Source organism: Cynocephalus volans, chromosome 5 (genome assembly GCF_027409185.1).
Source record: "Cynocephalus volans isolate mCynVol1 chromosome 5, mCynVol1.pri, whole genome shotgun sequence".
NCBI classification, from domain to species: Eukaryota; Metazoa; Chordata; class Mammalia; order Dermoptera; family Cynocephalidae; genus Cynocephalus; species Cynocephalus volans.
In genome coordinates this window covers 151,573,364-151,591,497 of record NC_084464.1, presented here as the reverse complement: position 1 = coordinate 151,591,497, position 18,134 = coordinate 151,573,364, and the positions used below count along the sequence as shown (strand labels likewise).

The 18,134-nt window shown below is 37.3% G+C and overlaps 1 protein-coding gene across 1 annotated transcript; it reads left to right on the top strand.

Annotated features, from left to right (window-relative positions):
• Positions 1–1,369: 1,369 nt before the first annotated feature.
• Positions 1,370–13,058, top strand: FBXO5 (F-box protein 5). Its single transcript, XM_063098104.1, has 5 exons — positions 1,370–1,622; positions 8,291–9,011; positions 10,552–10,642; positions 11,646–11,825; positions 12,807–13,058. Exons 1-5 carry the CDS (start codon positions 1,520–1,522, stop codon positions 13,056–13,058), a joined length of 1,347 nt encoding a protein of 448 aa, XP_062954174.1. The 5' UTR covers positions 1,370–1,519.
• Positions 13,059–18,134: the final 5,076 nt, after the last annotated feature.

Genomic DNA, 18,134 nt, shown 5'->3' with positions numbered 1-18,134 from the left:
TACAGAATTTAGCACTAGGGCCACACTGGGGTAAGGCAAGCGAGGCACATGACTCAGGCACAAATTTAAGGGGATGACAACAATTTCAATAATGAAGATTCGCACTACTTTAATGCAACATTTTTAAAAATGAAAGTTAATGTAGAAAAATCGTGATGAACTAATTATAATTTTAGATGAAGACGGGATCAATCCAGCACTTGTAGGACTCATCCTAGTCCCGTCCCTGCCTCACATAGGACTTGTCACCAATTGCACTGAACACCAGTGCAACTATTCTTTGTAATGTAGCCAGAAGCTGAGTCCAGGGAATGCACTGTCACCACTTAGTGCATAGGGAAAAGACTGGCACAACTAACAATACTAATAACAATACGGTACCATTTGTCATCAAAGACTTTACAATTAGTACCTACATCACTAGAAACACATTCATTTGGCTAGGGGATTCCTGCCCAAGAGGGTAAGGATTTTTATTTTTATTTATTATTACTATTTTGAGCATAGCTAATGTCTCTTGTGCTTGGACCTCGAAGGAAAGGAACAAAAAACTAGAAGAGAGTATTTACAAATTCGGTAAACTTAACGTCAGTACAAAACAATGGTGGCTGAAGAACTGCTGTTGAAGATATAAATAAATGTGATTACAAGAAGTGACTGTCCCACCCTCCGCCCCGCCCGAAAGCTCAGGAAGGTGCAGCTAAAGGCTCCGGCCCGCAGGGGCAGGGAGGATCGCGGACCCACCCAGCCGGGCGCCTCCCTCCGCCTCTCTCCTCCCCTCCGGCAGGGAGAAGAGCGGGGGGACCCCAGCGCGCAAGCGCCAACCCGCCAACTCTGCAGCCACCTCCCGCCAAAAGCGCCTGCGCAGAGGCGTAAGTAGGGGGAGGGGCGAAGTGAGGAGCGAGAGAGGAGAGCGCGCGTAAATCCTAGAGAGGCGGGCTAAGGAAGGCTGGGGGGAGGGTTCGTCTTCCGGAAAGTCTGCATTCCCGGACGACCAGAGTTGCGGCTCACCGAACTCCCACTTGTGAGATGATCGAAGAAAGTCAGCTGCCATTTGTACCCATAAGAGATCTTCAGACAGAAGCCGGACATGTCTTCAGGCTGAAACTAGATCTTGTAAGAGGCCGGTTCCCAGGATGGCGGAGAAAAGCTTGGCGGGCGCACGCATGCGTGGCAGGCTCCCTCCACGTGCGTTTGGACCACCGCCTCCAGGCGTCCGGAGGCCCCGCCCCCGACCTCAGCATCTTTCCGGATGTGCGGAGCCGGTGAGATGAAAGGGGGTTGGGCTTCGCGGCTCGGCCCCGCTTTGGTAGCCTCCGGTTGGACGTGGATGAGGGCATCCCCGCCCTCTGCCTTCCTATTGGTGCGCGCGTGCGAGCGGCGCGTCCCCATTGGGCCGCTCGCATTTGAGCACCAAATTCAAAGATTTTAAAAGTACCAGCTGGCGCCTTTTAAGAGATTGAGCTCTGTGAAGCAGACGGCTCTCTCTTAGCCTGAAGCGGATCCCACGTCCACTGGTATGAGCCGGCTACCCTGCGGCTGCTCCCCACGGCCACCGCCTTGCTCCTGCAGCTCCAGCTCCAGCACCGTGACGGCCGCCGGGCGCCCTCGCCCCTCGGACGGTGAGTCAGGGGAGCGGGCGCGAGGGGGGCGCGTGCTCCAGGAGGGTGGGTACGGCGCCGGGCGCACCCTGCCACCCCTGACCCGACATCCTCCCGAACGTGGGAGCGCGGTCACACGCTAGGCCTGGGGCGGGCGGCAGTGACGGTTCCTGGGTCTGGGGAGAAAAAGGCTGGGGGTTGGGGAGGGGAAGCCTGATGTGCTGGGAAGGGATGGAAGGTCGCGGTGTCCCGCTTCCCAAGCCTCACCTGGGCTCCATCTCCGCGGGAGGTGCAGGTCGTGGTGCACTAGGGCGCCCTTTTTCCTTCTCGGAAGACCTACCGATCTCCACACCGCCTGAATAGGCGCCAAATGCCCCCCTCCCCTCCCCCACCCAGGGTCCCAGCTCTGACAGGGCAGCGAGCTGGCAGCCCCCAAGGTCAGGCCAGGTGCCTCAGCTCCACTCCCGGCGCCCCTTTTCCATATCCCTCCCGCACCCTCAGATCCCAGGGCAATCTCCCCGGTTTTTCGCCACCTCTGTCTTGCTGGCGGGCGCGGGAGATCTCGCTCGCGGTTATCTCCCGCCTCCTCCGCATGACCCGCGCCCTGAGGGGCAGGCCCACCGACCCCTCAGGATTAACAGGGGGCTCCCTCCCCACTCCCGCCAAATGAAGAGGATCCCCCCCCCACACACTCAGTCAGAGCAAATTCATTGGGAACATCCAAACAAAAACATTAATTTTCTTCTTTTTTCTCTTTGCCCAGTAACTCAGCCTCAAGGCCTGCGATCGAAAGAGGAGGGTTGGGAAAAGCACATTTTAGTACAAAACCGTGAATTTGTCTATCATATTTAGCTGATTTTGTGAGAATTGAAGAATTGGTTACTTTTTCCTCTGTACTTGTGAAGAACCTGGTAGCCCTTTATTCCAAAACTTGTATAGAATGGAAGGTACTCAAAGGCTTATTTCCATCCTCTTTGTTGCTCTAACTAAATGAAATCCATATGCATTTACTTTACCTTATACATAATCAAAAATTTTTTAAAGTATGGAGCAATTTAACGTGCTGTTTGGTAGAAGATCCTGGATCATCAGTCTCCCTTCGAGATTCTGAAGCTTGATGGCTTTGTGAGTGGAGGGTTTGTGATTAGCTCCAGTTGTCTTCACTACCTTGCTCTTCAGAAAGTATTTGCTTTCCCCTGGAATTTTTTCCCGTTTACAGGTTTGAGGAAATGAAATAAAATTATTGCAAATAAATATTTTTAAAAGTAAGCGTTTCTAAAATTTTCTTTTGAGAATTATGGCTGACTTAAACTTCGTTGGCCCTAAGCCTTGGGCCTCTCAAATTCTTAAGTAAAGGAATGGCCATGCCTAAAGTTGGGTACATGGTGGTTATCTATAGGTATTAGAGATTGTGGAACTTTGTTTAACAGTGAAAGAGCTATGAAGATTTTTATGCACTGTAATCTTAATTATGGTATTGAATGTGGAGTGTCAGGTCTATATGGGAAAGTTAAATGAAGGACATACTGTATAGTTTACTGTAATATGCCACTTTTTCACAATTTGACTGTGAGTTGGTAAATGAGAGGTTTAAAAAAATACAGTATTTGAGTCTTCCTTAGTATCTCCACTTTAGGGAAAATGAAAATGCTAATAGAACTTTCTAAGTGCACAAAGCTAGTCAAAGGGCTGAGCAAGGATTTTCATTTGAAATTGGAGCTGATCTTAAATCTATACTTTCTAATGAGAAAGTATATAATATTCTGAAATTATACTTCTGTGTAGAATGTATTTTACTACTTCTAAGTGTTCATGGTTTGCAGTGTAAGGAATATGAAGGAGTTGGGCTTTTATGATTGATAAAACTGATTACATTAATTAGACCCTTGTAACGGGGACTCTGCCATGCATTAAGCCCAGTTTTATTTTTGTACCCCCATTTTGTGGATGAGGAAACTGAGGCTTTGAGAGTTACCTTCCTTAGTTTTCTCCAACTCAATAAATGGCACTTTATACCTCAGACAGTCTAGGCCTAAACTCCATTTTTTAGTCCCTTTTCTTTCATCATCCAAATCTAGTACATTAGCAAGCTCTATCTAAATAATAGACCCTCCTAAAGAGTACACCTTGAATCTATTCAGTTATCTTCATTTCCACTATAATGACCCTACTACTGGCTGCCCAACTTTCTAGACTCCTGTGATAAACACTTATAACTAGCCTCCCTGCTTCCAATTTTACCTTCCTAAAATTAATTCTCTACAGCTGCCAATGATCTTTTAAAAATGTAAACCAAATCTCACGCCTCCACTTAGAACCCCTCAAAAGCCCAGCTTACCCTACAAATGCTATAGACCATTTTACCTCTCCAACCTTATTTTTCAATTATTCTCCCCCTAGCTCACCAAGTTGCAGCTCTATATGGGTCTTTATGTTCCTTCAACACTCTACACTTGTCCTTGCTTCCTGTATTTCCCTCTGTCTGAAACTCTTCCACCAGATTTCCACAGGCTTTTTATTTTTATTTATTTTATTTTATTTTTTAAAGATGACCAGTAAAGGGATCTTAACCCTTAGCTTGGTGTTAGCACCACAGTCTCCTGAGTGAGCCACGGGCCGGCCCTTCCACAGGCTTTTAAAATCTCAATGTAACCTCTAAAAGATTATCCCTGACACTAAGTGGGCATTGGATAAATTAAATGAATGAAGTGGTAAAACTAATACCTTTTTAAGGTTTCTAATACTTTTCTCCAGAAAAAGGAACCAGAATTCCTTAGGGAAATGACTGATTCTAGGGCAGGAACAGGGGAAATACAAGATAAGCCTGGAATATCTTGTAGTGACAGAAAGTAAGGAGTGCTCAAAAAAACATAGTGATGCAAATATGTCCAAAAGGACACTGGAGCCAACTTAAAGAGCTCACAGTAGCAAAAGCTGAAACAATTTGAGCAACAACTCAAACTACTGGATTATAACCCAAAGTCCATGAGTCTATAAATGATTGAATGAATGAATGAATAGGAGAGAATAGACAAATCTCTAGTACAGAAGAATTCCAAATGATTTATATATTTACTTCCCCTCAAAGAGGGGGAGCCTAACTCCTTTAAGTGTGATCTGTGCATTGTGACTCCCTTTCAAAGAGTATGGTATGGAAAAGGAACAAAAAGGAATAACTTTACAGTGGAGAAACATGTACCACCTCATCCCAGTGATCAAGGTTATCATCAATGATAAATCATATTAATAGCATGTTCCCTTGATATATGTGATGACAATAGCACGAAGGCCACACCTCTGTGGCCTTTCTCCTAAAAACCTACAACCCCAGGCTAACCAAGAGAAAAACATTAGGCAAATCCTAATTGAGGGACATTCTACAACATAACCTGACCAGTACTTAAAATTGTCAAGGTTATCATAAACAAGTAAAGTGAGAGAAATTGTCATAGCCAAGAGGAGCTTAAGGAGACATGATGACTGAAGTAAGGTGGTTTCCTGGATGAGATCCTCAGAAAAAAAGACATAAAATATGGATTTTAGTTAAAAATAATGCATCAGTATTGGTTCATTAATTGTGATATGACCCGTAGTAATATAAGTTGAGTAATGATGCTGGATGTACAGGAACTCTGTACTGTCCTTCCTTGCAAAATTTCTGTAAATCTAAAACTAGTCTAAAATAAGTTCATGAAAATACTGAATCTAATTATCCGTGTGAAAATACGAGGGGTCTTCAAAAAGTTCATGCAAAGATTTATATTTTAATTCTTTTTTTCCATGAACTTTCTGAAGTACTCATACATGTTGGCACAAGAATAATGGGACAATCATTTGGTTGATGTGTAAGTGCTAATTTAATGAGTAAGAGTGCAGATTCTAACATTGGTATTAGTAAACTATAATGTCTTCATTGTGTCAGGGACTGTACCCTTTGCTTGGATTCTATAGTAAGCAATAGATAGTATAAATGTGAAACAAAATATGGCATACTTTTTTAAAATTTGTAAGCAGGTCTGTTTTTCCAAAGCACCTAATTCCCCTATGAGTTAGTAGAAAGAGCACTGGATTTACAGTCAGAAAAAGTAATCTGGCTCACTTAACTACTTGTTTTGGGCAGGCTACTTAACTGAGCTTCATTGTGCTCAATTGTAAAAATAACAATTCCCCACCTACCTCTCAAAAGGTTGTGAGAACCATGTGTTTGTAAACATTGGAAATTGCAAACTTCTAAACAAATATAAGGTATTTGAATCATTATTAGGTCTAATTTTAAAGAACTGTCCATATTCAAAGAATGGTGCTGAACAAAAGAGATTCTATAGCACAGTCTCCCAGTAACTGTATTGTAAAGACAGCAGAAGGAAGAATGCCTTTGAAAAGTTCCTGAGGTACAGTTTCCAGCCCCTTTGCTTTAGGCAGCTAAACAAAGCAAAAGTATGCCTTCATAGGTGGCTTCTGCATTTTTATCCTCTCAGATAAATTGTGGTCATATGTAAATCAGACTTAATTCTTTAGTTGAAGCAAGAACAGAAACATTCTCTTTTAGCATTTTCAACTCTTTTGAATGGAAGGAAACCACTCAGAACAATTTGTTCCAGAGTTAGGGTTTATTGGGAGGTTAGAATTTGTATATTCTTTACCTATTTTTTTTAGGTTTAACACCAAGATTTAGTGGGATCCTGGAGCACATACTATGTGTCTCACTGTGTTAGGAACTGGGAATTTAAAAGTTTCTATCTGCAAGGTTACTTGTGTCAAGGTATTCTTTTATACTTTGATTTGAAAGGTTTTGCTCTAAGTTAAAATGGTTAAATTCATATGGACACATTACCAGTATTTCGTTCAGACTAAACATATTGACTGTACATACATTTACTTACAGATAAATTGTTACCTACATATGATTGCCTTGCAAGGGGATGGTAGGCAGAGCACATTTGAAGCGTAGGAAGTCCACACTTAACTTGGCATTCAAGACTCTGAGGCTCTCTTAGCTGATGTCTCCATTGTTCCCCTGCTCATATATTCTGCCTTCAACAATGCTAATCAAGCTTTATGAACCTATCTACCGTATTTCTTCCCTGCATTATGCCTTTGCCCAAGTTATCCTTCCACGAATGCACATCCCAGCTTCAACTGCCTGACAAAATCCTAATCCTCCTTTAAAGCCATGGTTCTCCACTGATATACAGGGGAAATTTTGCAGCAGGCCTATCCCACTCCCCAGTATTTGGCAGTAACTGGTAACTGAAGACATTTGTTTATTATTGCATCTTGGGTTAGGGACTGCTACTGATATCTAATGGGTAAAGGCTGCTAAACATCCTGCAATGCACAGGGCAGTCTCCAATGACAAGGAATTATCCAGCCTAAAATGTCAGTGGTATAAAGATTTGAAAAACCCTACTTTAAAGCTATCTTAAAATGCTACCAGCTCCATTATATTTTAACTAATTTGTTAGATCTTGAGGATGGGGGGTGGGGGTGTCGATACAACCCTAAACAAGTCTTTGGCTTTTTTTAAAGATTAAATTTGAATCAGCAATTATGAGTTCTAATGGATAATATCCAGAAATAATTCCATGGTTTGTTAATAGTCTCAAAGCTTGTTTTCCCTTTTATGCTACTTATCATAAATAGCCAGTATATTATCTTAAGTTATCTAACACACCTGAACAAAAGCTCATATCTGCTGCCCACTGCATACTTGTTTCTTGTTACCAAATTTTATTTCTGATTAGTAGCTACACTATTAATTCTTCTGGTTCTCTGGTTAATTAGTCATGAAAAGTCTTTGTTTAGTTATTAAAGATAGCAGTGTCTAGGACTATTAGGCAAGATGTAAGGAGATGTTGTCATTGTGCTTGAGTTTACTATCCATCAGGGTAGACACATGCCTTAACCATATCAGACAGTCACCTAAAGCACCGATCAGAATCAAAAACTTGGAGATGAGAACTGTGGGAGTTCAGGTAGATTTTAACTTAATGGATGTTTAAATTTATTGACCTTTTAGTCCTTTTCTCCAAGCTAGCTATAGATTTCTTGATTAATTATATTAAGGCTTGCAATAATTGCTAGTGTTTAAGTAATACACAATTTTTTATTTGTTAACTTTTATCAATACTGAATGTTTTGACCCTTACATGTTCTCCTCACCCACTGGTCTTAACCATTTTTATGGTCAATGGCTTGGTTTATCCTTAAGTCAAAGTGAACTATAATGTCGTTTCAAGTCCAGGGTGTAAATACTGATTCTAGAAGTATTTGTGGTTACTTTATGGTTAACTTTGACCTTAGACCCTATTCTTTTGATGCATCATATATCCTCATTTGTTTCGTAAGCACGGATATATTTATTATGCAACTCCTTTTTTCACTATTTTTTTACTCAATCGGATATAGATAACAGTCAGATGTTGTAGCTATACAGCTCCAAAAACAGTCTTTTTTGAAGTACCTTTTCAAGAATGATACAGTAGAATATGTATATACTTCTTATAATATTTAAGTAATATTTCCATATGTTATTGTCATATAATTAAACTTGGATAATTTCACAGCTGTATAGGCAAGTGCATGTGCATATAGGCAATACATAGTGTTGAGAGAATGCAAAGTAACCAGTTTAAGAAGTAGGTATGTGTGGAAATTTTGCCATTAAGAAGTAAATGTTCTTTTTGTAGGTTGTGAAAAAGAAAGTTCCACTCTTTCTGTCAAAATGAAGTGTGATTTTAATGGTAACCATGTTCGTTCTGGACTGAAAGTGGTAAAATCTGATGATAGTGGAAGACTGAGTTCCTACACTCCTACATATTTGGAAGGTTCTTGTGAAGACTTCATCAAAGACAATGAAAGGTTATCACATAATGGGTCACCAACTGTGAGTCCTCCTAGGATTGTCGAACTTGAAAGTGAAGGCAAGCCCCTGCATAACAAGGAAAATCAACATGTGCAGCAAACACTTAATATTACAAATGAAACAGAAGAACTAGAAACCAGTAGATTATATGAAGACAGTGGCTATTCCTCATTTTCTCAACAAGGAGGCCTCAGTGAACATGAAGAGAGTAGCCTTCCTCTGGAGGACGATTTCAGTGACAGTCCACAATCCTGCCTGCTACAGATGCAAAGCCCAGACCAATATCCCAACAAAAACTTGCTGCCAGTTCTTTATTTTGAAAAAGCCGTTTGTTCAACATTAAAAAAGAATGCAAAACGAAATCCTAAAATAGATCCAGAAATGCTGAAGGAAATTATATCCAATGGAAATTTTAGACTAGAGAATATAATTGGCAGGAAAATGGGCCTAGAATGTGTAGATATTCTCAGTGAACTGTTTCGAAGGGGACTCAGACATCTCTTAGCAAATATTTTAGCACAGCTCAGTGATATGGACTTAATCAAGTAAGTGTTATTGCTTTGAATATATTGATATAATCCACTGAATATTTTTGTTAGATGGCTCAGCACTGCCAGCTCATGCTAAGAGTGATGTGGTGGGGGTAGCCTTAGCAGTGTTGTTTAATTGAGGTAATGGCTTTTGCTTGATTGCTGGTGTTTTACCTGTATGGCATTAAGATGAAAGAAAGTTTTAGAAGTATACCTTTCATCTAGTCATTTCAAATTTTATATTCATGCCATTAGAAAACTGTATTTCTACAGTTTGGGATCTTTGTTTCTTCCAGTGCTAAACTTTCTAATATGTAAGTTACATCTTTGAGGTTTATGTAAACAGTAGCCTATTTCCAATCTACAGGTCCAATAAGCATTATGACTTTTGTCACAATTTCTGTTCTTTTTAGAAGGGCCATTTTTGTTGTTGTAAAGCTCCTAGATTTGACAGTGATGAAAATATGGAGACCTACAAATAGGGGTTATAACTATTATTAACTTTATACTAATTACCCTTTCTTCGTCATTCTACCAAGGAAAATCAGTTAGGATGAGATGATTTTGAGAATTAAAATGACTTTACAGACTGGATTAAATTGGATTCAACTCAACTGGGTTCATTTTTTTGCTTTTTGAAAGATTATTCAGTGGTACTCTTCTTTGCAAGTGTGGCTTCACACTGGTCTTTATAAGTATTGATTTTTATTTAATAAAATAGCCTTTGAAGGATAATGAACATTCCAGATTCTACTTTTTCTCTTAACATAATGGGCTTTTTAATTTGATTTCTACTAATGGTGTGTCCCAGAGTCCTCTGAAATTTATCTGCAACTTTTACCAAGCATTAGGTCATATATGGGTGTACTTCAAAAAGTTCATAGAAAGAAAGATTTGTATTATCTTTCAATCTCATATTTTCAGAACTTTCTGTATTCCCCTCATATACAGTCATGTATCACTTAACAACAAAGATATATTGTGAGACGCATTGTTAGACCATTTTATTGTGTGAACATCATAGAGTGTACTTACACAAACCTGTATGGTATAGCCTATTGCTCCTAGGCTACAAACCTGTGCAGCATGCTATTACTACTGTAGGCAACTGTGACACAATGGCTACAATGTCATTAGGCAACAGGAATTTTTCACCTCCGTTATAATCTTATGGGACCGCCATCATCTATGCGGTCCATCATTGACTGAAGCATTCGTTATTTGGCACATGACTACAATAATGGTTACTTATTTGATGTTTGCAAATATTGTAAAAAAAAAAAAAAAAAATTAAGTGCAAACTGACTCTTAAGCCTGCATGCACTTAGGATTACTTGATGGGGAGCTTTTAAGAAATGCAGAACTCGGGCCTCATTTTAAACTAATTAAACCCAAATGACTAGGTATGGGGCCTCCTTAAATCTTAAGTGCCCGTGTTTGAGAAGCACTGCTAATATAAGTTTCTTTTTTGCACTGTTAATGATTTTCTTCTATATTTGTTTTAGTTCTTTGTGATGCTTTGATTGTTTCCTTATATGGTCATTTACTTTTCCAGTGTATGTAAAGTGAGCACAACTTGGAAGAAGATTCTAGAAGACGATAAGGGAGCATTCCAGTTGTACAGTAAAGCAGTGCAAAAGGTTACTGTAAGTCTTTGCAGTTGATGTTTTTACTTTAAAATACACTGCTAGTGCTCTTTTAGAAATAGGAGGGAGAAATAGGAAGGAAAGAAAACAAGCAATCAAAGCATTTCAGCCTTGCACTAGAACTCTATAAGAAACCAAATTCAGAAACAAAGAGAAAATAATCCCACCTCAGTCAGTCATTTATTTCTTGGGTTCTCCCTAGAAATAGAATGTCCAAAGTAATGAGGGGAAAAGTAATCAATTCTCAGAGTTCACCATATCGCTAATCTTGGTCACCATTTGTATGTGTGTGTGTTTTATAACCTTAGGAAAATTTGGAAAAACTATTGTTTGCACTTCCCAGTTATTAATAAGGGCTATAAAAAAGTATTTTTTTTCTGTTACCAGAAAAATATTAAATTATCAACATATCTATGATTCCTAACATAGAAGGAACTGCCTTTACATTTCCAAAGTACTTAGTAGCTTTGGAGATTTTTATGAGAATCTAGATTAATATGTGATTAAAATTTCAGGCCTTAAAGTTAAACAGATTTAGGTCCATATTTTGGTGCTGCTACTTACTAGCTCTGTAGCTTTTGACAAGTATTTCTTAAATTCTCCAAGTTCAATTTCTAAAAGATTGTTTTTAAAGCTGTTTGTAACACTGACACCTAAATCTGACTATCGCCATCTACTGGTGGTGGGAAGAATAACATTTTGTTTTGGAAATAGTACTTTGACATTGGTTTGTTATAAATTGTGTATTGAGTGCTGTATAGACTACACATGTAAAGTGGTTTCTCACAGTTTCTGGCTCACAATTTCCATCAGTAAGTTAGACTTTAAATGTGTGAATAGTTTGGTGTGGCTGTGTTTAAGCACTGCAGGTAAATGGATGTATGGATAAGTCCTTTACATTCTCACTTGGTATTTCTCACATGTACAGACATAATAAAAATGCTTGATTGTTGAGAATATAAGAAAGTATTTTTAAGTCCTATTAACTTTTTTTTTTAATTAGAAAAACATTAAATTTTCAACACATTCTACAACCAGAGAATATGTTATGTTCAGAACTGCATTAGCTTCTGTTCAAAAGTCAGCAGCCCAGATTCCTCCCAAAAAAGATGCTCAAACCAAGTTATCCAGCCAAGATGATCAGGAAGATTCTGCTTACAGTCGACACAACGAATTCTCTGAGGTAACTTTTTGTTTAATTAATGAATTAGAAACACGGGGTATTTATTGTTAAAAGGATTTAGAATGAGACATGGAAAAGAACTTTCAAGATCAAAATGTAACTCGGGTACCTGCTGCCTGGTCAGCTCAGTTTAGTTAGAGCATAGTGGTGGTCCAGAATTCAATCCCTGTACCCTCCAGGTGCCTCCTCTCCCCCAACTCCTTACCAAATTAGGACACGTGATACTGATGGTCATTTAAATGTAATTATAGTGCAATTGGAACTACTAGGGAATTATTAGTGTAGATCTTTTGTAGATCTTACTTTTTGTCTCCTTCATTTTACTCTTAAAAATGCAGAGAACCAAAAAATCATTTTAAATTAGGAAAGTAAATGGAGGTATCTTTCTATGCTGTTAGTAGATACTGTTTGGCATTGTTTATGAAAGCTGGGTAATATTGAGTTCTAATTTGGAACACTAAGGAAATAATAAAAATGCTTTCTTGATTTTACAGTTTATTATAAAACTACTCAACTACTACATTTAGTAGTTGCTGTCCTTAATAACTGAGGAAGAGAACTAAGCAGAAAAGGCCAGCTTTTAGACATTGAAGGCTATCTAAGAGTGCATGTTTTAAAATAAAATGTTGACTTATATGTTGGTTAATAGATATTTTTTTTTCCCCTGTGGCTGCTGGTTCAGTGTGGGGATCTGAACCTTTGACCTTAGTGTTACAACACGGAACTCTAACCAGCTGAGCTAATCAGCCAGCCCCATAAATATAAATTCTATATAATAAAATTTACCTTCTGTCTTAAATGTTTATGATGTAACGAACCTCTCACCTATTGAATAGTAAGCTCCTTAAGGACAGGAGTTGTCTTAACTTGTGACAGTGTTACCTCATACATGTATTGGGCAAGGCATAGAGGTGCCCTTCTTGGTTTTACTAAATTACACTCAGTCCTTACTAAACTGTTCATGAACTTTTTTCTTTCTAGGTTGCCAAGACTTTGAAAAAGAATGAAAGCCTCAAAGCCTGTATTCGCTGTAATTCACCTGCAAAATATGATTGCTATTTACAGCGGGCAACCTGCAACCGAGAAGGCTGTGGATTTGATTATTGTACAAGGTGTCTGTGTAATTATCATACTACCAAAGACTGTTCAAGTGGCAGGCCCCTAAAAGCCAGTTGTAAAATGGGTCCTCTGCCTGGTACCAAAAAAAGCAAAAAGAATTTACGAAGATTGTGATCTCTTATTAAATCAATTGAACGTTAGGTTTTAATTTTAAAAAATAAAAATAAATGTATCATGATTTTCAATTTTATGTTGAAATTAGTGTAGTATCTGGCATTTTTCCCCAGTGGATAAGGAGGATACACAGCCTCTTAAAATATTTTACAATTTAATGTAAAAAATTTAAAATTCTCAGTACAAATCAGAAAATTAAAGTATTTTAAGAAAAAAGGAAAGCCAGTTAGGTAGTTATCTGATATTTGTGATTCAGAGGGTAAAATACAATTGATTCTATTTTATGATAAAGGAAGGCCATGTAATTTTACATAGACAACCTAACATATAAATCTGGCTTACCTTCTATTAGCATTTGACACATTTTATTGCCTTACCAAATTAATGCCAATTGAAATATGAATTTCTGGAGTCTGTTACTTTAAATGTTTTGTTGCCTTTCTTGATCCTTTTTTTCAGTGTATATCTTTCCCAACAAAATATCCTTTGTAAAATCTTGCTTGCTTTTCTTATTTCTGAAATCTGTTTTAATATTTTTGTATATATGTAGATATTTCTGTGTTTTTATGTCTCAAAGTAAGAATATCTCTTTTGTATCTATATGTAAAAATAAATTTTGTTACTGTTATGAATAAATTTGTTATAAGCTTAATAAATAATGCATACCTTTTATTTTTATAAACATCTTAATCCTAGAAACAATGGAATTAGGAAACCAGTAGACTGCATTTGTTTGTGTGAAGGCATTGAGTGGATCTATGTGTCTATTTTTCTGGAGAGTTTGTGAGATTCCCAGACTGCATGCTGACTCCAGTTTTCTCCCTACTCCTGATAACTTAGTTCAGTAGTCATGGAGTAGGGTCATGAAAAAAGCATCTCAAGATGATTCAAACAGGAAGACCATAAAACACACTTTGAGAAATCCTAGCTGTGTTAATTCATTTGTCACTAATGGGTTAAACACAAAAAAATACTAGAAAAATTAATGTATAGAATAAAATGTTGTCTTAACTGCAATCACAGGCCCAGGACAAGGACATTTTTATTAATTACCAAGGTTGAATATGTTTATTTCAATTATGAATATGGAAAAAAAATAAGAGATTGAATTCAGACAAAAGGTCCTCTAAAGGTGTAAAGGTGGGCTTCACAGATCCTATCAGTAGTGCCTCGAAACTTTGAGGCTTTACCCTTTATCAGAATCCTAAGTTAGGAGATTTACCTCAGATGGGTTTGTCTTTATGGGTGTGTCTATCTTAGTGGAGTGTAAAACTCCAGTAAGATTAACAGATTCATTTTTTAAGCAGCTTTCTTGAGGTAAAATTGGCATAAAATAGACTACATAACTTAAAATTTGTAACTTGATAATTTTTGACATGTACACACATGAAGCATTCGCCACAATTAAGGTAATGAACATAACCACCATCAAGTTTTTCCTGCCTTTTTGTAGTCTTGACAGTTCCCAGGTAATCACTGATCTGCTTTTTGTCAGTGTAGATTAGTTTGCCTTTTCTAGAATTTTATATATATGGAATCAAAGTATGTTGCTTTCACTGAATGTTATTTTGAGATTCATCCATGTGTGTGTGTTGTAAAGAGCAGGACTGTAAGCATGTTGGGACCTAAAACTGCATGGACTGTAGGCAAATTTTAAAAGGACACGGTTTTTTTCTTGGCATGCATTGTTATGACTTATCTCTTTTCTCATGGTTATTTGGTATTTTGAACCTTGGTTATGGGGCAAGATGACATTTACATGAATGGAAAGTTGTTTTCCAGCCAGCCTGAAGCTTCAGACTTGCACATACTACCCAGACTCAGATAACAGCAAAGATGGGAACAGAAACCAGATGGGTGCTTGGCTAGACTTTGCACCTGAGACCTTGCATGAAACCCTTGCTGCTCACGTGCCCCAGCCTCTTGCTTTTCATTTTCCATGTTCCATTCCCTCAGCTTCCTCTTTAAAAACCACTTAGTAAATTGGAATCTTTGAGATGGCTTTAGCCTGGCCATTCTTCAGGTTTACCAGGGAGGTGGGTTAGCCTACCTCCTCTCCTCAGGTCACTGGTATTCCTGAATAAAAGCTGACTTCCATTTTCACCAACATTTGACTTTTGAGGGGCTTGCCTTTGGAAAGGGACAGTCAGCCAGTCCTGTGTGCCGGGTAACAAAGTTTGGCAAGCCAAGCTAAGAGTGACCTTAGTCTCGTGCACAAGTAGTTCCTTCTTTTTTCTTATTGAAGCAGTATGCTGTTGTATATACCAGTTTGTTTATCCATTCACCTGTTGGACATTTGACTTTCTCGACCCTTTTTTTTTTGCTATTACAAATAAGGAGCTGTAACCATTTATATGTAAGTGTGAGCAGTTATTTTTTCACGTCTCAGGTAAATATCTAGGAGTGGACTGGTTAAATTATATGCTAGGTGTATGTTTAGCTCTAAGAAAATATTAAAATGTTTTCCAAACTAGCTGTACCATTTTATGTTCTTAAGCAGTGTATGAGAATTCCATTTATTTCATGTTCTTGTCGATACCTGGTATAGTCTTTTTAATTTTAGCCATTCTAATGGGTGTGTAGTAATATCTCATTGTGGATTTAATTTACCTATCCTAAAGACTAACGAGGTATAGCATCTTTTCATGTTATTTTCCTCCGTACGTTTTCTGTGGTGAAGTGTCTGTTCGAATGATTTGATTTTTAAAAAATTTTGTTGTTTTATTATTGAGATTTAAGAGGATATGAAGATAGAAGTGCTTTATTAGGATGTCTTGTCTTTCATTTTCTTATCAGCGTCTTTGGAAGAGAAGTTTTTATTTTTTATGAAGTCCAAATTATCAACTATTTTTCTTTTATGGATTGTACTTTTGATGTGTCTAAGAAATGTGCCTAGCCTAGGAGCATAATTATTTTTCTCCAATGTCTGCTTCTAGAAGCTTTATAGTTTTCAATTTAACATTTAGGTTTATGATCTATTTGCTGTTACATTTTGAATATGATGAGAGTTATGGATCGAAATGTACATGTTCCAGCACCATTCATTTATGACTATCCTTTCCTCACCAAAATGCCTTTCCACCTCAGCCAAAAATCAGTTTTAATAAATATGAGGGTCTATTTCGGCTTTATTTTGTTCAATTGGTCTATTTATCTCTTCAGGTCCAAAACCACAGTGCCTTGATACCTGTAGTTTTATAGTCTTGAAATCAGGTGGTGATAGTCCTTTGTTTTTCTTTCAAAAAAAAATTTTTTTTATTACTCTTTTTTTTCTAAGTTATTTTGTCTATTCTAGTTCCTTTGCATTTCTACATAAATTTTATAATCATCTTTCCAGTTTCTATAATAACACATGATGGACTGTGATTGGGGTTACAATGCATCTGTAGATCAATTTGGAGAAACTGAAAACAACATTGAATTTTCCATTCCATGAACATGGTAGTTCTACTGATTTACGTCTTTCAAAATTTTTCTTAGCAATGTCTTATCTTTTCATTGTCCACGTCTTACATTCTTGTACATCTTGTATCAGATTTATCTCTTAAGTGTTTCATATTTTATTCTAATATAATTGGCATTTTACCGTAATTTTCAATGGTTTATGGCTAATATATTGAAATGCAAATTATTTTTGAGTTGATTTTGTGTTCTGCAACCTTGCTAAACTCAATTAGCTATAATTGAAAGTCTATTATATTTTTTATGTAGATGACCTTGTCTTCTACCAATACAGTTGATTTGTTCCATTTCAATTGGTATGCCCTTTATGTATTTTTCTTGTCATATTTTACTGGCTAAAACCTCCAGTGAAATATTCAATAGAAATGTTGAAGGAAGCATCCTTACCTTGTTCCAGATGTCAGGGAAAAAAACATTCAAAGTGATGTTAGCTGTAGGTTTTTCATAGATCCCCTTTATCAGGTTGAAGTAGTCCTTTTTATTTCTCAGTCTTTTGAGAATTTTTATCAGGAATACATGTTGGATTTTGTCAAATGTTTTTTCTCTACGTATTTACATTATATGTTTATTCTTATTGGTTTTGTTTATATGAGTTACACTGATTGATTTTAAAATGTTAAAGCAACCTTGCATTCCTGGGGTTAATTCCAGTTGGTCATGATGTATTATTCTTTTTACATATTGTTGGAATCAATATGTATTAAGAATTTTTGCATTTATATTCATGAGGGATATTGGTCTGTAGTTTTCTTAAAAAGTTTTTTGGACATATTCTCTCTTCTATTTTCTGGATGTTTGCATAGAACTGGTATTACTTCTTTTTTTACTATTAGCCATAATTAAAGGAAGCTGTCTGGGTCTGGAGTTTTCTTTGTGGGAAGGTGTTTAAAATACAATTTATTCAAATCATATAGGGCTATTCATGCTATCTATTTCTTACTGAGCTTTAGTACTTTATATCTTTCAATTATTTTTTCATCTAATTTATTAAATATTCATATGAAGTGGTCACAGTATTCCAATATTATCCTCAACATTTGTAAAATTTGTAGTGATGTCATCTCTCTCATTCCTGACATTAATAAATTCTGTCTTTCTTTCCTTTTACTGATCAGTCTGATTACAGTTTTATTACTCACATTCATCTCAAATAACCCATTTTTGACCTCATAGATTTTCTCTATTTTTTCTATATAATAGATTTTTAATTGTTTTCTTTCTTCTGTTTACTTTAGATTTAATTTGCCCGTCATTTTCTAGATGGTTAAGGTGGAAGCTGAGCTTATTGATATGAAAGCTTTCTTCTTTTCTAGTATAGATATTTATGGCTAAAAGTTTCCCTCCTAGTTCTGTTTTAGCAGCATACCAAAAATTCTGATATTTCATGCTTCTATTTCTGTTCATTTATTAATGCTTTATCATTTTCATTTTGATTTCTTCTTTGACTTATACATTACTTAGAAGTGTGTTATTTAATTTTCCAGTATCCTGAATTTTCCGTATATCTTTCTGTTAATTTTTAATTTCTGTTTGTTGTGGTCAGAGAAGACACTTGTATGTCTTGAATCCTTTCACGTTTATTGAATTTTTTTAATGGCCTGGAATATGATGTAG

What these genes read in the sequence shown, in the direction of transcription:
- FBXO5 (XM_063098104.1), top strand. Translation starts at nt 1,520, where the DNA reads ATGAGCCGGCTACCCTGCGGCTGCTCCCCACGGCCACCGCCTTGCTCC. An exon ending in AGTGATATGGACTTAATCAA is followed by an intron (nt 9,012 to 10,551) that starts GTAAGTGTTATT and finishes TTACTTTTCCAG; the next exon opens with TGTATGTAAAGTGAGCACAA. An exon ending in AAGCAGTGCAAAAGGTTACT is followed by an intron (nt 10,643 to 11,645) that starts GTAAGTCTTTGC and finishes TTTTTTAATTAG; the next exon opens with AAAAACATTAAATTTTCAAC.